The 19781-nt window shown below is 35.0% G+C and overlaps 1 protein-coding gene across 2 annotated transcripts in view; it reads right to left on the bottom strand.

Annotated features, from left to right (window-relative positions):
- The window catches only part of FANCL (FA complementation group L), a 109851-nt gene that overhangs the window by 42940 nt on the left and 47130 nt on the right, over positions 1-19781 (bottom strand). For both annotated transcript variants that reach the window (XM_050754251.1, XM_050754253.1), the window contains one exon: positions 15501-15601. In XM_050754251.1, coding sequence (XP_050610208.1) covers positions 15501-15601 — 101 coding nt within the window. The remainder of the gene's footprint in view (positions 1-15500; positions 15602-19781) is intronic.

The following is a 19781-nucleotide window of genomic DNA, read 5'->3' as shown; positions in this document are numbered from 1 at the left end:
TAAAATTGACAAAGAAAATATAAAACTGAAGTATAAAATCTAAAGAAATAAAATATTTTACTTTTGGCACTCCACTTTGTATTTACCATTTGCTACACTTTATAAAATAGCTTTTTAAACATTTAAAATATTTGTTAATAATAAAGCTTCAGTGATGTTTTGTTGTTGTCCCTGTTAATAGCTGAATGTTATCAAGTATAACAAAGTAGAAGAAGTGTGTTTTATAGCTCTTAAAATACTAATATTGACCAAGAGTTTAAGTTATTTAGCTTTTATTTTCTTTAGTCAACTAGATGCATTTAAGTAGTATTAACATCAACAGGCAGACTGCTTCAAAAGACAGACCGAAGACCTCTGTGTTTTAATAAAGCATCCAAGTTTCCATTTTTATTGCCACTCTCAAGTTTAAGCATTAACTACTTCATATCTAGATTACTAGAAACAATCTTCCTAATGGGTGTCTTTACTTCCTCTCTGTACACGAATCCATTCTGCCTTCTGTGTCTAGATTAATCTTCCTAAATACCTATTTAATCATATCAATCCCTTGCTCAAACATATTCAATGAGTCCCTACCACCTGCACATAGAGAATCATTAGCCTAGCAGTGAAGACCCCTCAGATTAGCCCTAATATGTTAATCCCCTTACGTGAGCAACTGATATACTCCAAAGTCAAAAAATAAATTGCACATTTCTATTGCTACAACCTTGCCTTCACCATTCCTTCCCTTTAAAGGCTCTGTATATTCCTTCAAAGCTTATCCCAACATTCATTTTCTCTAAGAACACTCCTAAATTATTTGTAGCCCAAAATACTTCAAATTTCTCCAAACTCATATTGCTCCTTTTCATGTAAGTTTTAGCTTGCCAAGCACATAATAAACTTTTTAATAATATGAAAGTTTTATATTTCTATGTATGTGTCAGTATACCATGTTCCATGTATACATGAAAATGTAGAAGATGTTGTCAGACTGGTTCACGTTTAGTGAATCATGTGTAAGTCTTAAACAATAGCTGAATGCAAACTGTTTTAATTAAATACTGTAAACATATTACCAACCTATAAAAACATGATTTCTTTTTACTACTAGATAATTTGCAGTTATTCAATGACATGGATTTATGTATGAAGAAAAATCATCCTATTTATAAAGGTTTTCAGTTTAATGTCTATGCTCTAAGGTTTTACACAACCAAAATTATCATTATTGGTTGTAATTAAGTCATAACACTAATTAAGTACTATAAAACTCAGACACAATCTGACACTGTTAGTTGAACTAGTATCTCAACAACCTGATACACCTACTTTACACTACGAACTGTATGAGTCACATAACATGCCTCTTTGAAATCTTTATTATTAGGCATTATCAGCTTCCTTTAAAAAATGAAAAAATGTGACTTAAAGAGATTAAGTTTGCCCAAGATCACACAGCAGATAAGCCAGAATTAAAGCTCTGGTATAATTATTGGAATGAATTTAGTATGAACAAGAAATCTCCATTTCCCCAATATGTTATAAATCTTCAAAGTGCATTAACAATTATACAAAATATCACCATTAATCAGCTTCTAAGATAGTGGGCTTAATCAAAAACCTAACGATATATGTTGACAATCTCCCAGTTTGCACATCAGATTTAATAAAACTCAGCTCTTTCCCAAGACAAACTTGAAAAGTTCAACTAGTTGAATGGTACTCACTCTAAATGATAAATAATATATGTTGTCTAAAAAGGACAAAAGTATCAGCACATTTCTACTAGAACCATTTAACTTCTGAATTATCTAGGAACATATGATTATTAAAATAAATGTATCTTACAAAGTGTATTAGTCTGTTTTCAAGCTGCTAAGACATACCCAAGACTTGGCAATTTACAAAAGAAAGAGGCTTAATTGGACTCACAGTTCCATGTGGCTGGAGAAGGCTCACAATCATGATGCAATGCAAGGAGGAACCAGTTCCATCTTACATGGATGGCAGCAAAGACAGAATGAGGAAGATGCAAAAGCAGAAACCCCTAATAAAACCATCACATCTCATGACACTTACTCATCACCAGGAGAATAGTATGGGGGAACCCCTCATGATTAAATTATCACCCACTGGGTTCATCCCACAATACATGAGAACTATGGGAGTACAATTCAAGATAAGACTCGGTTGGGGACACAGAGCCAAACCATATCATTCCACCCCTGACCCCTCCCCAAATGTCCTCACATTTCAAAACCAATCGTGCCTTCCAAACAGTCCCCCAAAGTCTTAACTCATTTCATCATTAACTCAAAAGTCCACAGTCCAAAGTCTTATCTAAGACAAGGCAAGTCTCTTCCACCAATGAGTCTATAAAATCAAAAGCAAGTTAGTTACTTCCTAGATACAACAGGGGTATAGGCACTGGATAAATACAGCTATTCCAAATGGGAAGAATTGGCCAAAACAAAGGAGCTACAGGCCCCATGCAAGTCCAAAATCCAGCAGGGCAGTCAAATCTTAAAGCTCCAAGATGATCTCCTTTGACTCCATGTCTCACATCCAGGTCATACTGATGCAAGAGTTGAGTTCCCACAGCCTTGGGCAGCTCCACCCCTGTGATTTTACAGGGCATGGCACCCCTGCCCTGGCTGAGTTCATGGGCTGGCATTGAGTGCCTGCAGTTTTTCCAGGCACAGTGTGCAAGCTGTCAGTGGATATACCATTCTGGGGTCTGGAAGATGGTGGCCCTCTTCTCACAGCTCCACTAGGCAGTGCCTCAGTAGGGACTCTGTGTGGGGGTTCCAACCCCACATTTCCCTTCCACATTGTCCTAACAGAGGTTCTCCATGAGGGCCCCACCCCTGCAGCAAACTTCTGCCTGGCATCCAGGCATTTCCATACATCTTCTGAAACCTAGGCAGAGGTTCCCAAACCTCAATTCTGGACTTCTGTGCACCCACAGGCTCAACATCACGTGGAAGCTGCTAAGGCTTGGGGTTTGCACCATCTGCAGCCATGGCCCAAGCTCTACATTGGCCTCTTTCAGCCACAGCTAGAGCAGCTGGAATACAGGGCACCAACTCCCTAGGCTACACACAGCTCTGGGACCCTGGACCCACTTTTCCCTCCTAGGGCTCAGGGCCTGTGATGCGGGGGTGGGGGGGGGGGCTGCCGTGAAGACCTTTGGCATGCCCTGGAGACATTTTCCCCATTGTCTTGGGGATTAACACTTGGCTCCTTGTTACTTATGCAAATTTCTGCAGCTGGCTGGAATTTCTGCTCAGAAAACGGGATTTTCATTTCTAGCACATTGTCAGGCTGCAAATTTTTCAAACTTTTATGCTCTGTTTCCCTTTTAAAACTAAATGCTTTTAACAGCACCCAAGTCACCTCTTGAAAGTTTTACTGCTTAGAAATTTCTTCCACCAGATACCCTAAATCATCTCTCTCAAGTTCAAAGTTCCACAAATCCCTAGGGCAGGGGCAAAATGCCACCAGTCTCTTTGCTAAAACATAACAAGAGTAACCTTTGCTCCAGTTCCCAATAAGTTCCTCATCTCCTTCTGAGACCACCTTAGTCTGGACCTTACTGTCCATATCACTATCAGCATTTCTGGCAAAGTCATTCAACAAGTCTCTAGCAAGTTCCAAACTCTCCCCCATTTTCCTATCTTCTGAGCCTTCCAAACTGTTCCAACCTCTGCCTGCTACCCAGTTCCAAAGTCACTTCCACATTTTCAGGTATTTTCTCCACAGTGCCTCACTCTACTGGTACCAATTTACTGTATTAGTCTGTTTTCATGCTGCTGATAAAGATATACCCAAGACTGGGCAATTTACAAAAGAAAGAGGTTTAATTGGACTTAACAGTTCCACGTGGCTGGGGAAGCCTCACAATCATGGTGAAAGGCAAGGTGGAGCAAGTCCTGTCTTACATGGATGGCAGCAGGCAAAGAGAGAATGAGGAAAATGCAAAAGCAGAAACCCCTGATAAAACCATCAGATCTCCTGAGACTTATTCATTACCATGAGAACAGTACGGGAGAAACTGCCCCCATGATTAAATTATCTTCTGCCGGGTCCCTCCTGCAACACATGGGAATTGTGGGAGTACAATGCAAGATGAGATTTGGGTGGGGACACCGGGAACACAGAACCAAACCATATCATAAAGTGATATGCATTTCTCTCAAACTGGGACATTTTTGAGACTGACAGAGGCCAAGATAAAAAGAATAAATTAGGGCTGTCCTAGGCAAAATGGGAGGCATGATAAGCTACTTAAAGCAAAAATATTTGGTCCTTTCAACTCTAGGATACTCTTAATACGAAACAGAAAATCTTGTTAAATACAAAGGACTGTTTAATTCTTATTTTTTTAATAGGCCAGTCTGTAAAACAACATGGGCAGAAGTTAACAGAAACCCACCAAGACATCATTTTGTATCACTTACCTTTGTGAGTCAGTGTTATACCCAAAATAACCCAGACCTGTCATACCATCTTCATCTTAACCTTTGGGGAAGTTGCTATTTTGACTGTATTTTTATAGAACTTGAAACAAGAACAGAAATTATAACAATAGCAATCAAACTTAAGGTCAGCTACTCATTCTCAATATTATTTCCATATTTCTTTCTAAGGAAAGAAAGGGAAGCTTTGATCTTATTTTAAATATTTTTTTCTTTTCTAATTTAGAACTTTTACAACGTCTAATCTTATAGAGTTGATTAGAAATGCCAAACATGAAATTAAGAAACACAGCAAGGCCAGCATTACCTAACAACGATTTTTCTTTATCAGATTTTATGATTATACCGACAAATCTACAAGATTATTACTTAGAATGTAAGGAAAACACAGACTTATTGACAGAGTCTAGAAATCATTAAGATTCTGAAAATACATTTAAATCAATCTGTCATGCAAATCATTGTGTGTGTCATTTCAAAAGATATTTTAAATTAAGAATTTAGCCAGCTCCTCAGGCAGGGCCTTAAACAGTAGCAATTCTAGTATGTGGACAGCACAGTTCAGGTCTCAGCTTTAGATCAGCAGGTTCTGAAACCCAATTTTATCAGTGTATCTGTGTACCAGAACTAATTTAAGAGTTAAGTCATAAAAATAAAGTTGATAGGTTTTGTCACTCTACCAGACAGTAAAGGATTAACACTAACAGAATTATCTTCTTTGGCTTCTCACAATCCATACACACCACTTCTCTTCTGCTAACACATTCTTTATTTTTAAACAGTATAAAACAAATGATTAAGTAACAGCAGCTAAATCAAAAGTAATTTATCCACTCTAGGCCAGGCATGGCAGCTCACACCTGTTAATCACAGTATTTTGGGAGGCTGAGACAGGAGAATCATTTGAGCCCAGGAGTGTGAGACTAGCCTGGGCAATACAGTAAAACCTCATCTCCAAAAAAAGAAAAAAAAAAAAAAAAAAAAAAAGAGGGGGAAAAAAAAAAGGGAGGGGAAAAAAAGTCATTCATCCACCTTAGTAACTATAATTAAACTATAATCTTTCACAAATCTATGCAACAGATTTTGAAATTCTCCAAGGGTGTGTTAATTCTGCAAATCGTCCATTTTATTCGTGGTAAGATACTTTTTATTAGTTTCACCCTCAATGTGTGACTATCTCCAAGTAGTTGGGGAGAATTTATTAAAGGCTCCATTAAAGGCTCCATATCGGAGCCACGCTATGGGACAACTCCAGGGAGCATCATTCACACAGAATGCCTGAGTGGTGTTATGTACCCAGCCCTGTCTATATACACTTGTTTTACAGAAAAATTTGGAAATAAAAATATTTATCTTAAAATTTGTCCTGAGAAATTAAATAAGAATACATGAAGCACCTAGCACAGTCAGTGGCACACAACAGAAACTTCGTGAACGACAGTCCCTGTATTTAACAATCTTAGTGAAAAAAGGAGGCAATAATATTGTGATAAATGACATATGGTAGAGAGACATTCATACCCTCATTTTTGGTTTTCATCTATTATCAAAGTTAGAAATCTATTCCTTTTTCTCCTACATTAGAACAATAGGTATAATACAAAGCAAAGGACAATACTTCCTATTTAGCTCACAAAACACTTACTCCATAAAACATTTTATATACTTGCACTATTTCTAACTCTCAAGAATCCTATAATTATACTCTACCCTTCTTATCGTGGTCATAATTCAGTACTATGATCGTCTACCTAAATTCTGACTCTTCCACTAGATATAAGTTCCATGAGGAATCTTTGTTGTTGTTCTTGTTGACAGGGTCGCACTGTCACCTAGACTGAAGTGCAGTGGTGTGATCTCAGCTCCCTGCAGCCTCGACCTACCCAGGCTCCGCCACCTCAGCCTCCCGAGTAGCTAGGACTACAGATGCATACCACCACGCCTGGCTTATTTATTTATTTATTTATTTATTTATTTATTTATTTATTTCTGCACTTTGTAGACACGGGGTTTCACCATGTTGCCCAGGTTGGTCTCAAATGCCTGAGCTCAAGTGATCTGCCCCACCTCAGCCTCCCAAAGCACTGGGATTACAGGCATGAGCCACCACACCTGGCTCATGAGGAATCTTAAGTCTTGCCTTATGTATCCTTCCTGCCTTATATTATAGGAAGTCCATAAATATTATTAGCTGGGTAAAAAAAATGAGTGATTAAAAAATCTCATATCACATCCTTAATGCTTTAACTAATTTTTGTTATTGGACTTCTCTCAACAATGTCAGATCCACTAAGTAGACTGCCTCAAACTCACTATCTCAATACAACAGAAATAAAACTGTCCTCTGTCCTTGCCAAATCCTTTCTACATTTCCAACTATGCTCTAAAAACCAAATATTAACATTAAGCATCTGAAAATAAGTCAAAATAATATTTCTTTATTCCATCAATCTATACCTAAAGAATGACTAGGTCCATGACATCAATGTCTCAAAACTAATCACAACCTCAGCGGGAACTGCTGCTAGTCCATCTCAACTTTTTGCTTGTCTTCCCTGTCTCTCCTCACCATTGTTAAGCTTAATTTTATTTAAAAGCCTCCAACCATCCCAAATCCTACTCAAGACTAATGTCTTAACAAATAAAGCCTGATCTCATTAATAAATATCAACCAGTCTTGAATATCATAATATAGTACTCTTAAAATTATATGTAACATCTATTTCTGGCCTAAATGGAATAGCTTGCTAAAGACCAACACTTCTACAGTGAACAACTAAAGTAGGCTGATAAAAGGAAAATGGGGGAAAAAAAGTTGAAAGCATCAAAGAATTGCTAAACTGACCAGGCCCTGAAGGGCCAAAGTCCTAAAGAGGAGGGAACAGAAGTGAAGTAAGCCAACATTCTGAAGCCATTTTCCTCAACATATTTATCAATTCTGGCACAGGGCAAGAGAAGGATCTGGGCAAAGAGCCCAGAGAGAGAGCTGCTATTAAGTGGCAAAAAAAAAAGCAGCACTTCTGCCAATCTCTTGAGGATAGAGAGATTAAAAATAACAGACTTAAAAGGCCAGAATCTGGGGAAAGGTAGGCCCAGAACCTGGCCTAACATTCTGCCAATATTCCCTCAAAACTTCTGTTAAATCCTTAAACTGTAGGGAATAAGAAGATAAAAAGTCAAGCAGAAAGGTAATGAAAAACAAGATTATTTAGAAATCTCATAATACAAGGAGAAATTAATTGGAATTCAGGGCCTACCAGTGACACAAAGTCTCAGTGAATACCCCAGGATCTCTGTGGGAACTCTTGAAAGGCGCTCCTAAAAGCAAGGCAAACAAAAAGTAGATAGAGCTTTGTCAAAAATGAATCCCAGATTCTAACTGAGAGGTCTTGTGGAGACACAAAGGTTAGAGTTTAGGATCTACCAAGGGGAAAATCCCAATGAATATACCTGGCTCTTGCTTAGAAGCTCTGAAGAGTTATAGCTTGGGACAGGAAGGGCAGCAATCAGAGGTAGACTGACCTCTATGAAAACTACAACCCACCCTGAACCCACTTGGGCCCTTTGCCAATCTGTTCCCACTCTATCTTCCCAGGAAGAGAAAAGCTAAACCCTGTATAGAAGAAAATAATATCATCTGGGGCCTCTAAACTATTTTATGTGCAATATCCAACAGTCAACATACCACTACATAGCACTGACGTCTGAATGGCCAAGGGCAAATGCTGAAGAACAGCCAGCAGGGGCAATGAGAAAAGGTGCACTAACTAGAAAGGCTGCAAATTAAGCCAGTTTCCTCATTTATCTCCTTTCACCAGTTTCTTTCGAAAGAAAGAATAGTTACCTTATTGGGCAGAGATAAGATTTAAGATTTTGACACTTTTTGTTACAGAAAATTTCCATTTTGTATTGAATCAGTTATGAAAATAAAGAAAAGTAGAGAAAAACCCTTTAGTTTTCAAAAAGTATTAGGGATGCCAAAATATAAGATCATATGACAATAAACCATACACAAAAAAATGAAAACAGAACTCATATTGTCCATCTTCCCAGTCACATACAGGCACTTTCATACCTTGACCTCTGACCTCACCTACAACTGGGATGTACCTAGAGAGATAATGGGGTAGTTCTCCCTACTGCCCAGGTTGGAATCCAAGTATGGGGATAAAGGGGGTGAGAAGAGGCTCTCTTCTCTACCCTCCTTCATGATTCCTGACCCACCCCCAATCCTTCTTCCCATTTCCTTTGAGGTTATTTTATTACAGCTTTTTAAATATTTTTTAAAATTATTAACAGAACTAAAGACAAAAACTAAATGATTATCTCAAAAGATGCTGAAAAGGCCTTTGACAAAATTCAACAGCCCTTCATGCTAAAAACTCTCAATAAATTCGGTATTGATGGAACGTATCTCAAAATAATAAGAGCTATTTATGACAAACCCACAGCCAATATCATACTGAATGGGCAAAAACTGGAAGCATTCCCTTTGAAAACCGGCACAAGACAGGGATGCCCTCTCTCACCACTTCTATTCAACATAGTGTTGGAAGTTCTAGCTAGAGCAATCAGGCAAGAGAAAGAAATCAAGGGTATTCAGTTAGGAAAAGTGGAAGTCAAATTGTCCCTGTTTGCAGATGACATGATTGTATATTTAGAAAACCCCATTGTCTCAGCCCAAAATCTCCTTAAGCTGATAAGCAACTTCAGCAAAGTCTCAGGATACAAAATCAATGTGCAAAAATCACAAGCATTCTTATACACCAGTGACAGACAGAGAGCCAAATCATGAATGAACTTCCATTCACAATTGCTTCAAAGAGAATAAAATGCCTAGGAATCCAACTTACAAGGGATGTAAAGGACCTCTTCAAGGAGAACTACAAACCACTGCTCAGTGAAATAAGAGGACACAAACAAATGGAAGAACATACTATGCTCATGGATAGGAAGAATCAATATCGTGAAGATGGCCATACTGCCCAAGGTAATTTATAGATTCAATGCCATTCCCATCAAGCTACCAATGACTTTCTTCACAGAATTGGAAAAAACTGTTTTAAAGTTCATATGGAACCAAAAAAGAGCCCGCATTGCCAAGACAGTCCTAAGTCAAAAGAACAAAGCTGGAGGGATCATGCTACCTGACTTCAAACTATACTACAAGGCTACAGTAACCAAAACAGCATGGTACCGGTACCAAAACAGAGATATAAACCAATGGAACAGAACAGAGTCCTCAGAAATAATACCACAGAGCTACAGCCATCTGATCTTTGACAACCCTGACAAAAACAAGAAATGGGGAAAGGATTCCCTATTTAATAAATGGTGCTGGGAAAATTGGCTAGCCATAAGTAGAAAGCTGAAACTGGATTCTTTCCTTACTCCTTATACGAAAATTAATTCAAGATGGATTAGAGACTTAAATGTTAGACCTAATACCATAAAAACCCTAGAAGAAAACTTAGGTAATACCATTCAGGACATAGACCTGGGCAAGGACTTCAAGTCTAAAACACCAAAAGCAATGGCAACAAAAGCCAAAATTGATCAATGGGATCTAATTAAACTAAAGAGCTTCTGCACAGCAAAAGAAACTACCATCAGAGTGAACAGGCAACTTACAGAATGGGAGAAAATTTTTGCAATCTACTCATCTGACAAAGGGCTGATATCCAGAACCTACAAAGAACTCAAACAAATTTACCAGAAAAAAACAAACAACCCCATCAAAAAGTGGGCAAAGGATATGAACAGACATTTCTCAAAAGAAGACATTCATACAGCCAACAGATACATGAAAAAATGCTTGTCATCACTGGCCATCAGAGAAATGCACATCAAAACCACAAAGAGATACCATCTCATACCAGTTAGAATGGCAATCATTAAAAAGTCAGGAAACAACAGGTGCTGGAGAGGATGTGGAGAAATAGGAACACTTTTACACTGTTGGTGGGATTGTAAACTAGTTCAACCATTGTGGAAAACAGTATGGTGATACCTCAAGGATCTAGAACTAGAAATACCATATGACCCAGCCATCCCATTACTGGGGATATACCCAAAGGATTATAAATCATGCTGCTATAAAGACACATGCACACGTATGTTTACTGCAGCACTATTCACAATAGCAAAGACTTGGAATCAACCCAAATGTCCATCAGTGACAGACTGGATTAAGAAAATGTGGCACATATACACCATGGAATACTATGCAGCCATAAAAAAGGATGAGTTTGCGTCCTTTGTAGGGACATGGATGCAGCTGGAAACCATCATTCTCAGCAAACTATCGCAAGAACAAAAAACCAAACACCACATGTTCTTACTCATAGGTCGGAATTGAACAATGAGATCACTTGGACTTGGGAAGGGGAACATCACATACCGGGGCCTATTATGGGGAGGGGGGAGGAATGGCATTGGGAGTTATACCTGATGTAAATGACGAGTTGATGGGTGCTGATGAGTTGATGGGTGCAGCACACCAACACGGCACAAGTATACATATGTAACAAACCTGCACGTTGTGCACATGTACCCTAGAACTTAAAGTATTTAAAAAAAAAAAATTATTTAACCCTTGGCAGCAGAGACTAAGGAGGGGAATAAGGAATTGCAGACTCTGTAGGACTGAAATAAAGAGAAATAAAAACAACAAAAAGGAATCCAGAAGATAGGACTTAAGAAAAAAATACACACACACACACACACATATATATATATTTGGCTAAAACAATAGGAACTTATTCTCTCATCAAGATGTCAGCAAAGATGTGCTCCCTCTGGAGGCTCTAGGAGAGAATCTATTCCTTGCCTCTTCCAGTTTCTGGTGGCTGCCAGCAAGAAAAATATTTTAAAACTATGAAAGAAAATAGAGAAAAAGACAAAGAATTTCAACAAAGCATTAAAATCTGTTTTAAAAGATGCAAATGGTAAAGAGTAGTTTTAAAATATGCAATTAATTAGCTTGTGAAGTTATAACAAAGTAGACATTAAGACAATAATATTTCCAGAAAAGAAAAAAAACATGTTCTAATAATAAAAGGGAAAACCAACAAGGAAGATAGAGCAATTATAAATCTGTATGCACCCAATAACATGACTGCAAACAGACATAAAGCAAATTTTGGGGAACAAAAACAATTCCAAAAATTCACAATCATATTGGGAAAATTTAACACAGCTCTCTCCAGAGATCTTAGGACAAGCAGACAAAAAAACAAATAAATCATTAAACATATAGGATATCTGACACACATAATAAATGTGAGGAATGAATAAAAGTAAAGCACTATACCCAACAAGAGATTACATACTCTTTTTGAGTGGAAACAGAACACATACCAAAATTGACAAGATGCTGGGTGATAAAGCAAGCCTCAGTAAACTTCAAAGTATTGAGATAATTAAAAGGATAATTTCTGATAAAAGCAGACTTAAACTGGAACTCAATAACCCAAAAATCTCCAGTTGTTTGAAAATTAAGAGATATACTAAATAAGCCAAAAGAAATCACAATGAAAATTAACATTTTTAACTGACAGTAATAAAAATGTAACATCAAAACTTATGGAATCTAGCTAAGATTGCTTACAAATTTACAGCCTTAAATTAATATAAGATAAATTGGGAAAAAAATCAATGACCTACATATCCATCTCAAGAAATTGCAAAGGAAGCAAAACTTAAAAAAATAAATAAATAAATTCTTAATAAGTAGATATTAATGATAAAAAACATACAATAGAGAAAATTAACAACGCTAAAAGTTGGGTCTTTGAAAAAAAAAATTCACATGGCTCTTGCAAAACTGATTAAGAAAAATTAAAAAGGCACAAAAAATTCATCTGGAAAGAAAAAGGCAGCATCACTATAGATCCTAAAATCATTTTTTAAAATGAATGCAGGATGAAACGGAGAACGTGACAAAACAATCTGTGTTACAAATACAGGAAAGAAGTACATTGAAGAGGGTGGAGGAAATGGTTCTAACCAAAGTAACTGTGAAAATGAGTGAAGCCTATAAAAGCAAAAAACAAACAAAAAAAATTTATAAAAATAAGCACTGCATAGTTGATAAAGTTGTTACCCATGGGGGTACACATTAATAATTCTGATAGTGCTCTCCATGTATACTGCAACTGAACAAGTAAGTAAATGGATAACAGATAATGGGAGCTCGGTTTCTCCCTGTTGGAATATGAGATTTCAGATATACCAAGTGAGTGGGCTAGAAAACTACATATGGTAATGGACTGGAGTTGCAGACATCAGTATAAAATCATGTTTACCTTAATAGAGACACAAATGGTAATATACAAAAACATTCACAGATATGTACGCACAAGTTAGTATAAACACATTTTTTTTTCCGTTTTTCAACTAAGAAGGTCTAGAAACAACAACACACCAATAGCAACAAGCACCCATAGTGCCCACATCCTGGTTTCTAATACCACTCACTAATAAAAGCAACCAGGACTCCTTGGAAAAATCGTCGATTCTAGGACAAGGGCAGGAAATACACAAAATTTCTTTCAGTGCCAGAAAGTAAGGAAATGCTCAAAAATATAAATATATCCACAATGATGGGGCCTGTCAAAAGCACACAGGAGCCAACTGAAAGAGCTTTCAATGGCCAAAGCTAGAACAAATTGAACAAGAAAGTAAAATAGTATTAGATTATAACCCAAAGTATAAAATAAATATCCCTGAGTCCATAGTATTTCAAATAAATGACTGAAAAAATAAATGAGAGAGAACAAAATCTGAGCAGAATTCCAAATCTATTAAATACTCTGCCCTAAAGGAGGTGTGAGTGTAACTGCCCACTCCTTAAGTGTGGGCTACGCATAGTGACTTCCAGAGAGTACAGTATAGTGAGAGGGAAAAAAACAGTAACTTTACAGTGCAGAAACCTGACAAATACTACCTCAACAAGGTAATCAAGATCAAAATCAACAGTGATGAGTCACATAGATAACATGTACCCTTGATATGAAGAGAAGAATCATAGGAGAACAAAAGTCAGGATAAGATTAGCATACAGAAATATAAATACTATATCCAGCATGGCTCTAAAAAGTATGTCAAAAATTTGACTCTAACTTTCCTAGAGGCCAAGTCAAAGAGAACATAGTCAATTACACAGTTCACATTATTCTTTAAGTGGCAGGTTGGATAGTCAGGCAAAGCACGACTTTTCTAGCATCTGAAACAGAATAAAACTTCTTTCATGGCTTCTCATAAAGATAGTGCTATATCATAAAATGGAAGACATCCAAAATTAAAATTCCTACTGCATTTCTTAGGGCTATTTCATACAACATCCTTTAATCCAAGTCAGTGGCATCCTCAAGAGCAACTATACAAGAGAGCAAAAGAAAGTAGTTAGGTTCTAAGATAGATGGGTAAAATTGAGAAAATATATATAATAAGATTAGAGACTTTAAGCAGTCCTTCTACAGTGAAACACTATTACGTGCAATCATGATTTTAGTAAGGTTTTAAGTTGAAATCTGAGGCTGTAATTTTTATCAAGACCAGTATTTAAATAACTTGGCTCAAGTACAGATCGTACACACTTTGACTCTTAATCAGGGAGGTGGTAAGATAAAGAAGTATTCATAAAAAATTAAGTCTACATAAATAAAGTCACGACTGAAGGAATGGCTAACCTATCTCTGCACATAAGTGCACCAAAAGCGGTATGGCCTACTCAGTCAAATTTTAGTGGTTAAAACAAAAGGGAAAATATTGATCTATACATAAGAAGAGAAACTTTCTAAATAAAAGCCTTTTAAGGAATATAAAGGAAAGTAGAAGGCAAAGGCAAATAAAATAATTCTTCTTTCTCTAATAACCACGTAACTAATGGCGATTTTAGACTATTTACATGGGAATAATTTGGAACTCTAAAATATGTTTAGAGTTTCTTAAAATATGTTTAAGTCTTTAGTTTTTCTTTAGTTATCAGTAATGGTATAAAACATATTAAAGGACATATATTCTGCACTTAAGATATGTTCCTTGTTCTCTTTCAAATGGCGATTTGACTTTCTGGTTTTTTACGTTAGTTATCAAAAGGACAACTCATTGAAAATAGCTAAAAAACAGATGAATAATAAGATGTTTAAACACAATAAGAAAAACTTAGTGGTGAACAATTGCACATTCCTTTCACATTGTACCTAAGTTAGCCCTTGATTTATCTTAGTAATAGAGCAACCTAAATGGAAATAACAAATGAATACTAAAATACTATTGATACTGGTTAAGAAGTGATAAGAACTAAATTGACATATCTTTACTGCTGCTTTAGCTCAAAGTAGAAAGGTTATAATACACCTAATAATAAATGTAATGTTTCAAAGTATCCACACTAAGAAGGAAGCTAAATTCAGAAACTGAATAGCAAGCAAATCATCACATACTTTTTCCAGGTGGTATGTGGATTAAGTTTTAACAACCTTCTTACATGTCTACTGAACTTAAGTTTCTTTATGCATCAGTTTTTTTTTTAAAAAATCATTTTTTTCAAAGAAAGCTAGATGATTCTTCCAAACCCTAGTTGCTAAAATTTACTACTCAAATTACAAAAGCACTTATAATGTTATATATATGTAAATTTAGACATGCCAAATTGTATATTAACCAAAATAACTACAATTATTTCAAAAATACTGCAATTTTTCCAGTCTCTTTCATGTGTCCAAGCACTACTCTTCAAATATGGAAAATTTAGAATACAGTTGTATGTTCAGTGAAAGTATCTATTACGGTAACATCTTACTGTGTACATAAAAAAGTCATTTTCTCCAAATTATATTTAGCATTTTACTTTGTAAGTCAATTTTTTATGATGATATTCCTCTTTAATTCACAGCAACAATAAGGATCAAATACTCTAGTTACAATGAAACACTTTGACTAAAATCAGGTATAAATTGCTAAAACTAGAAATATATTCAGTTAAAATGTATAAAACAAAGGCATTTAAAATATATTTTAAAACAGACATACCTATCCCAACCAAGAGTTCCTATCTCTTCAATAAGGCTTGAGTAGAACTGGGGAGGAGGAGGTGGTGCATATAGCTCTTGTCTATTCTTTAAGGCAACTTCCTGTTTAAAAGAAGAAAACCTGAATTGGCTGTGGAATGCAAGACAATGAACTGTTAATACCTGATTGCAAAACATAATTTCATTATCTTCTTAGTGCCTAATAAAAGTATCCATTGTTTTAAAGAAAATCTGGCTGACTCATTCCCCTGCTCATGAAAAAGAAACAAGAAAAAGTTAAAAGGACTGCACTGAAGGTCATGCAAAATGTCAATTTTTATGCCATGAAAAGAACTTACGATTTTAATATTTTCCTGGACTATTATGCCTACTGGAGATTAAAAAAAAAAAACTTTTTATTACATTCATCCTCAAGGCTTCACTATCTCTCTACTCCCATGAATATGATGTTTGATATATGTTTTTCAAAAAGTACCTCTAAAGAAAGGCCTGAACTCTAAGTACATTACCTAAACTAACATATTTGTACACCATTATGAACCACATCTTAACAAAAACCCCTCATTATCAGAACAAATATCTACATGCTAATTTCTTTTACTGACTTACACTCTGTACTATTCTTCAACCAGGTACGTTGGAGTACTATGCCATCCATCTGGCTAGATTACAGTCCCGTTCCTTGCTAGGCCTATCTATGACGGCTTTACAATGTTTATGTCCTCCCAACCAAAACTAAATTCTTTTACAAGATATATAAAAATATCACTAGAATTGCTGAAGCTAAAATTACCATTATTTTAAAGTTACTAACCTAGACAAACAGCTTATATGGAAAGTAAAAATAAATGTATCTACAAATTACTTAGATGTTCATATGGTCTGAAGTATCAAACGGTATTACAAAAAGTAAGTAAGTAAATAAATAATTAAATAAATAAATAAGCCACAATAAATCATGGAAGTAGATAGGGACAAGTTGAAAATTATAAACACTTCTGACAAATATAATCCTAATAAAAGGTTGCAATTTTTATTCTTTTAAGTATATGTTTAATCTTATTTTTTAAGTATATATTAATTTTTTTAACAAGGATAGGATACTATTAAATTGAGATCATATTAAAAAGAATATATACTACAAAACAGCACTTCAAAATCAAAACTATTAACTGGAACTACTTCAATTTAGTTCTGAATCTGCTTTATGATGAAAACAAAACTGTGAAAGTAGATCCATATAGCTGAGAATATCAATATGGATTTAATTAGAGGGTAAGCTCCTAGAAGACAAGGTATATGCTGCCTTTTTATAATATAAATGCTTAATGTTGCCTAAAAATAGACTGATGGTCCACCAAAATAAATTCGTATTTAGGTTGTACACCAACCTAATACTATGAAGATTGTGCTCTACTAGTTATTAAATAAAATGCGTTAATGTAGTATAGTACTTCTTTCAAAATGTTTTTATTCTGAAATATTAATTATTGCTATCCACAAAAATTGAAGGTAAAAATAAACCTGGATAATAGTAAAAACATTTTTCAATCCTAGGTTTATGACATTTATACACTCTACCTTCTATTCTGAGTCAGACAAGTTACTCCTACTCTAGTACCATAACAGGTAAAAAGGCAAAAGCAGAGAAGCAACACATTCTTCACAGAAAAGAGGGAAAGGTACATAGCAGAAAGGCTTCACAAACAGAAGTTTTAAATCCTGACTTTAACAATTCCTATTTTGAGGCCTTAGGGTTCAGTGGCTCAGCTCCAAAATAGAAATAAAATAACCTACCACATAGGATTATTTTAAAATATAGGTAATTGTTCACTTATTAAATATATACTGAACTCCCACTATATGCAGTTATTACTAGGCAACTCCATGGAAGATTTACAACATTTCCTGAAAAAGTTCAATAACTACTGATTTCATGTGAGCATCACTCTCAACATAGTTATTGGTGATTATAGTATAGGAACCCTATTACTAACAATACAGCCTAACAGTACACTAATAATTCTTATATTTTTAGGTATACTATCTTAAATGAGCAATAAAATCATCAACTTTGTCCGTAATTTCTGAAGAAAGCTAAAATACAGGATTTCATTTTTATTCAGAAATGGAATAAATGTACTAAATAGATACTGTAAATCAGAGATCTCAAAATTTTATTTTAGTTTTAAACTAGTAAGTGTTTGTTCAAAATTAAATGGCCAAGAGAGCTGTGACTTACAATGTATAAAGTTATTTTTGATAGGAAGAGTTTAATGGGACATGATACCTACACTTTTACTCTGGTTCCCTTAGTCTCTCCTTGTATTTGTATGGTTTATTAAAATTATAATAAAAAGATAAATGTTTCAAACTTTTCTCCAATGTCAAGGAGATGTAAACCAAATATGCTTCACTTGTTCACTTTACGTTTTTAGGGTTATTACATTAAGCCCTTTGATGTAATTTGTAATCAATTTTTGATAACCCTTATTAATTAGGATTTATAAACTCATAAATCAAAATTCAAACTTTAGAAATTAATTTTAAACTATTATTCTAATCTCACATATTTAATCAAAGTCCTACCTTAAAAGGTTCTTATTAGCATTGAAAAGGGACTCAAGAAAAAAATCTAGCAACTAAGTTATCAATATGTAGTAGTTGCTGCTAAGAACAAAATGGTCTCAACAAGAATTACAAAGAAATATCAAAACTTTCCATTGTTAGCAATATTAGTATTGTAATTTTTATATAAACTAACATAAACATGTAGACAGGAAAAGCATAAGTGAAATATAACAAGTAGAACATAACAAAAAACCATACTACAATGATGTTAACATTAGAAAACAGCATTTTCAGAGTAAAAGTGATATAAGCAAAGAAGTAAAAACCCTATAATGCCCATTTGAATTGTAAATATCAATACAAACTCATAATTACATTCTTTCCAAAAAGCATTTTTTTCTAGCTTTGTCCACTGAAAAAAACCTAGAAGTAACAGCAATAAACACTCAAGTTTCCAGATTGAGGCATCCAAATACTATTTCCTACAAAGAAATCATGATTCTTTGGAGAAATGGCTGATTACAGTTATGGGATAAAATGAATAAATGAGCCTGGAGCAACTGGTATCAGAAGGCAAAGAAGCTTGGGTTATATTAAAGGAACTCAGGAGCCAACATGAAGGGGCTTGTACTGACCAAAAAATGGGACAATTTAAGCATCAAAAAGAAAATGACTACGATAAATAAAAATTAACTAAATATATAAAAATCTATGAGTTCATAAAGATACTTAAAAAAAAAAAATCACTTTAGATCTCTGTGACAGTTGCTAGGCACCAACTCATTATTCTAAAAATTGGTTTCTGTTTTAAAAGGAAAAGAAACAAGCACTTATCCAGTCTCTCCATTATAAGCTGTACCTCAAATTAACCAAACAACTGATGAGAAGTTCTCTACAGAAGATTTTCAACTAAGAAATGCAGATGATGGAATTTTTTAAATTACCATTTGTAAATCCTAATGAAACATTAGATATAGGCAATTATTATTATTAGAGGCTAAAATCATTAGGTGATAGGCTGATGGGGAACTTTATATTGAATGGATTTAAACATATTGATCAATCTTAAATTTATTAAAAGAGGAACCAAGGAACCATCAGACATCACGTGCATCCTCATGTAATATAATAAATACAGAGCACCAAGTAATCTCGTAAGAACAAATGAATCCGAATCTGCTGAAGCCTCTAGATCTAAATGCCAGATTACAAAGAAAGTAGAGTATGTTAAAAGATAAACCAGGAATATCTTACAAGCCAGATCCAGAATGTAGAAGATTTTACAGGACACCTAATTTGTTTTATTCAACAAATACATGGCATGAATAAAAAGGGTGAGGTAAAGAGGAGATGCTGTTATACATAAGTACCTTGTAAGTCTTATATAAGGCTTAAGAGACATATTAACTAAATATACTGTGTGGACCTTGTTTGCATACTAATACAAACAAAGCAGCTATAAGAAATATTAACTTTGTTGAGGTTATAACAGCATATTTAAAAACAGATAAAAAGCACTTAGCTGTTAAAGAGATACACACTGACCTATTTACAGAGGGATACATAAAATGTCCAGAATTTCCTTTAAAATATTACAGTGTCTTTCTTCTAAAAAAGTAGAAGAGGAACTATGACTGGCAAAATGTTAAAATTTGGTCAGGCCCAGCAGTATTTACTATAATCTTCCCTCTTCTTTTGTTTATGTTGAAAA

This window comes from Macaca thibetana, chromosome 13 (genome assembly GCF_024542745.1).
Source record: "Macaca thibetana thibetana isolate TM-01 chromosome 13, ASM2454274v1, whole genome shotgun sequence".
In the NCBI taxonomy this organism is placed as follows: Eukaryota; Metazoa; Chordata; class Mammalia; order Primates; family Cercopithecidae; genus Macaca; species Macaca thibetana.
This window is presented reverse-complemented; position numbering and strand designations above follow the sequence as displayed.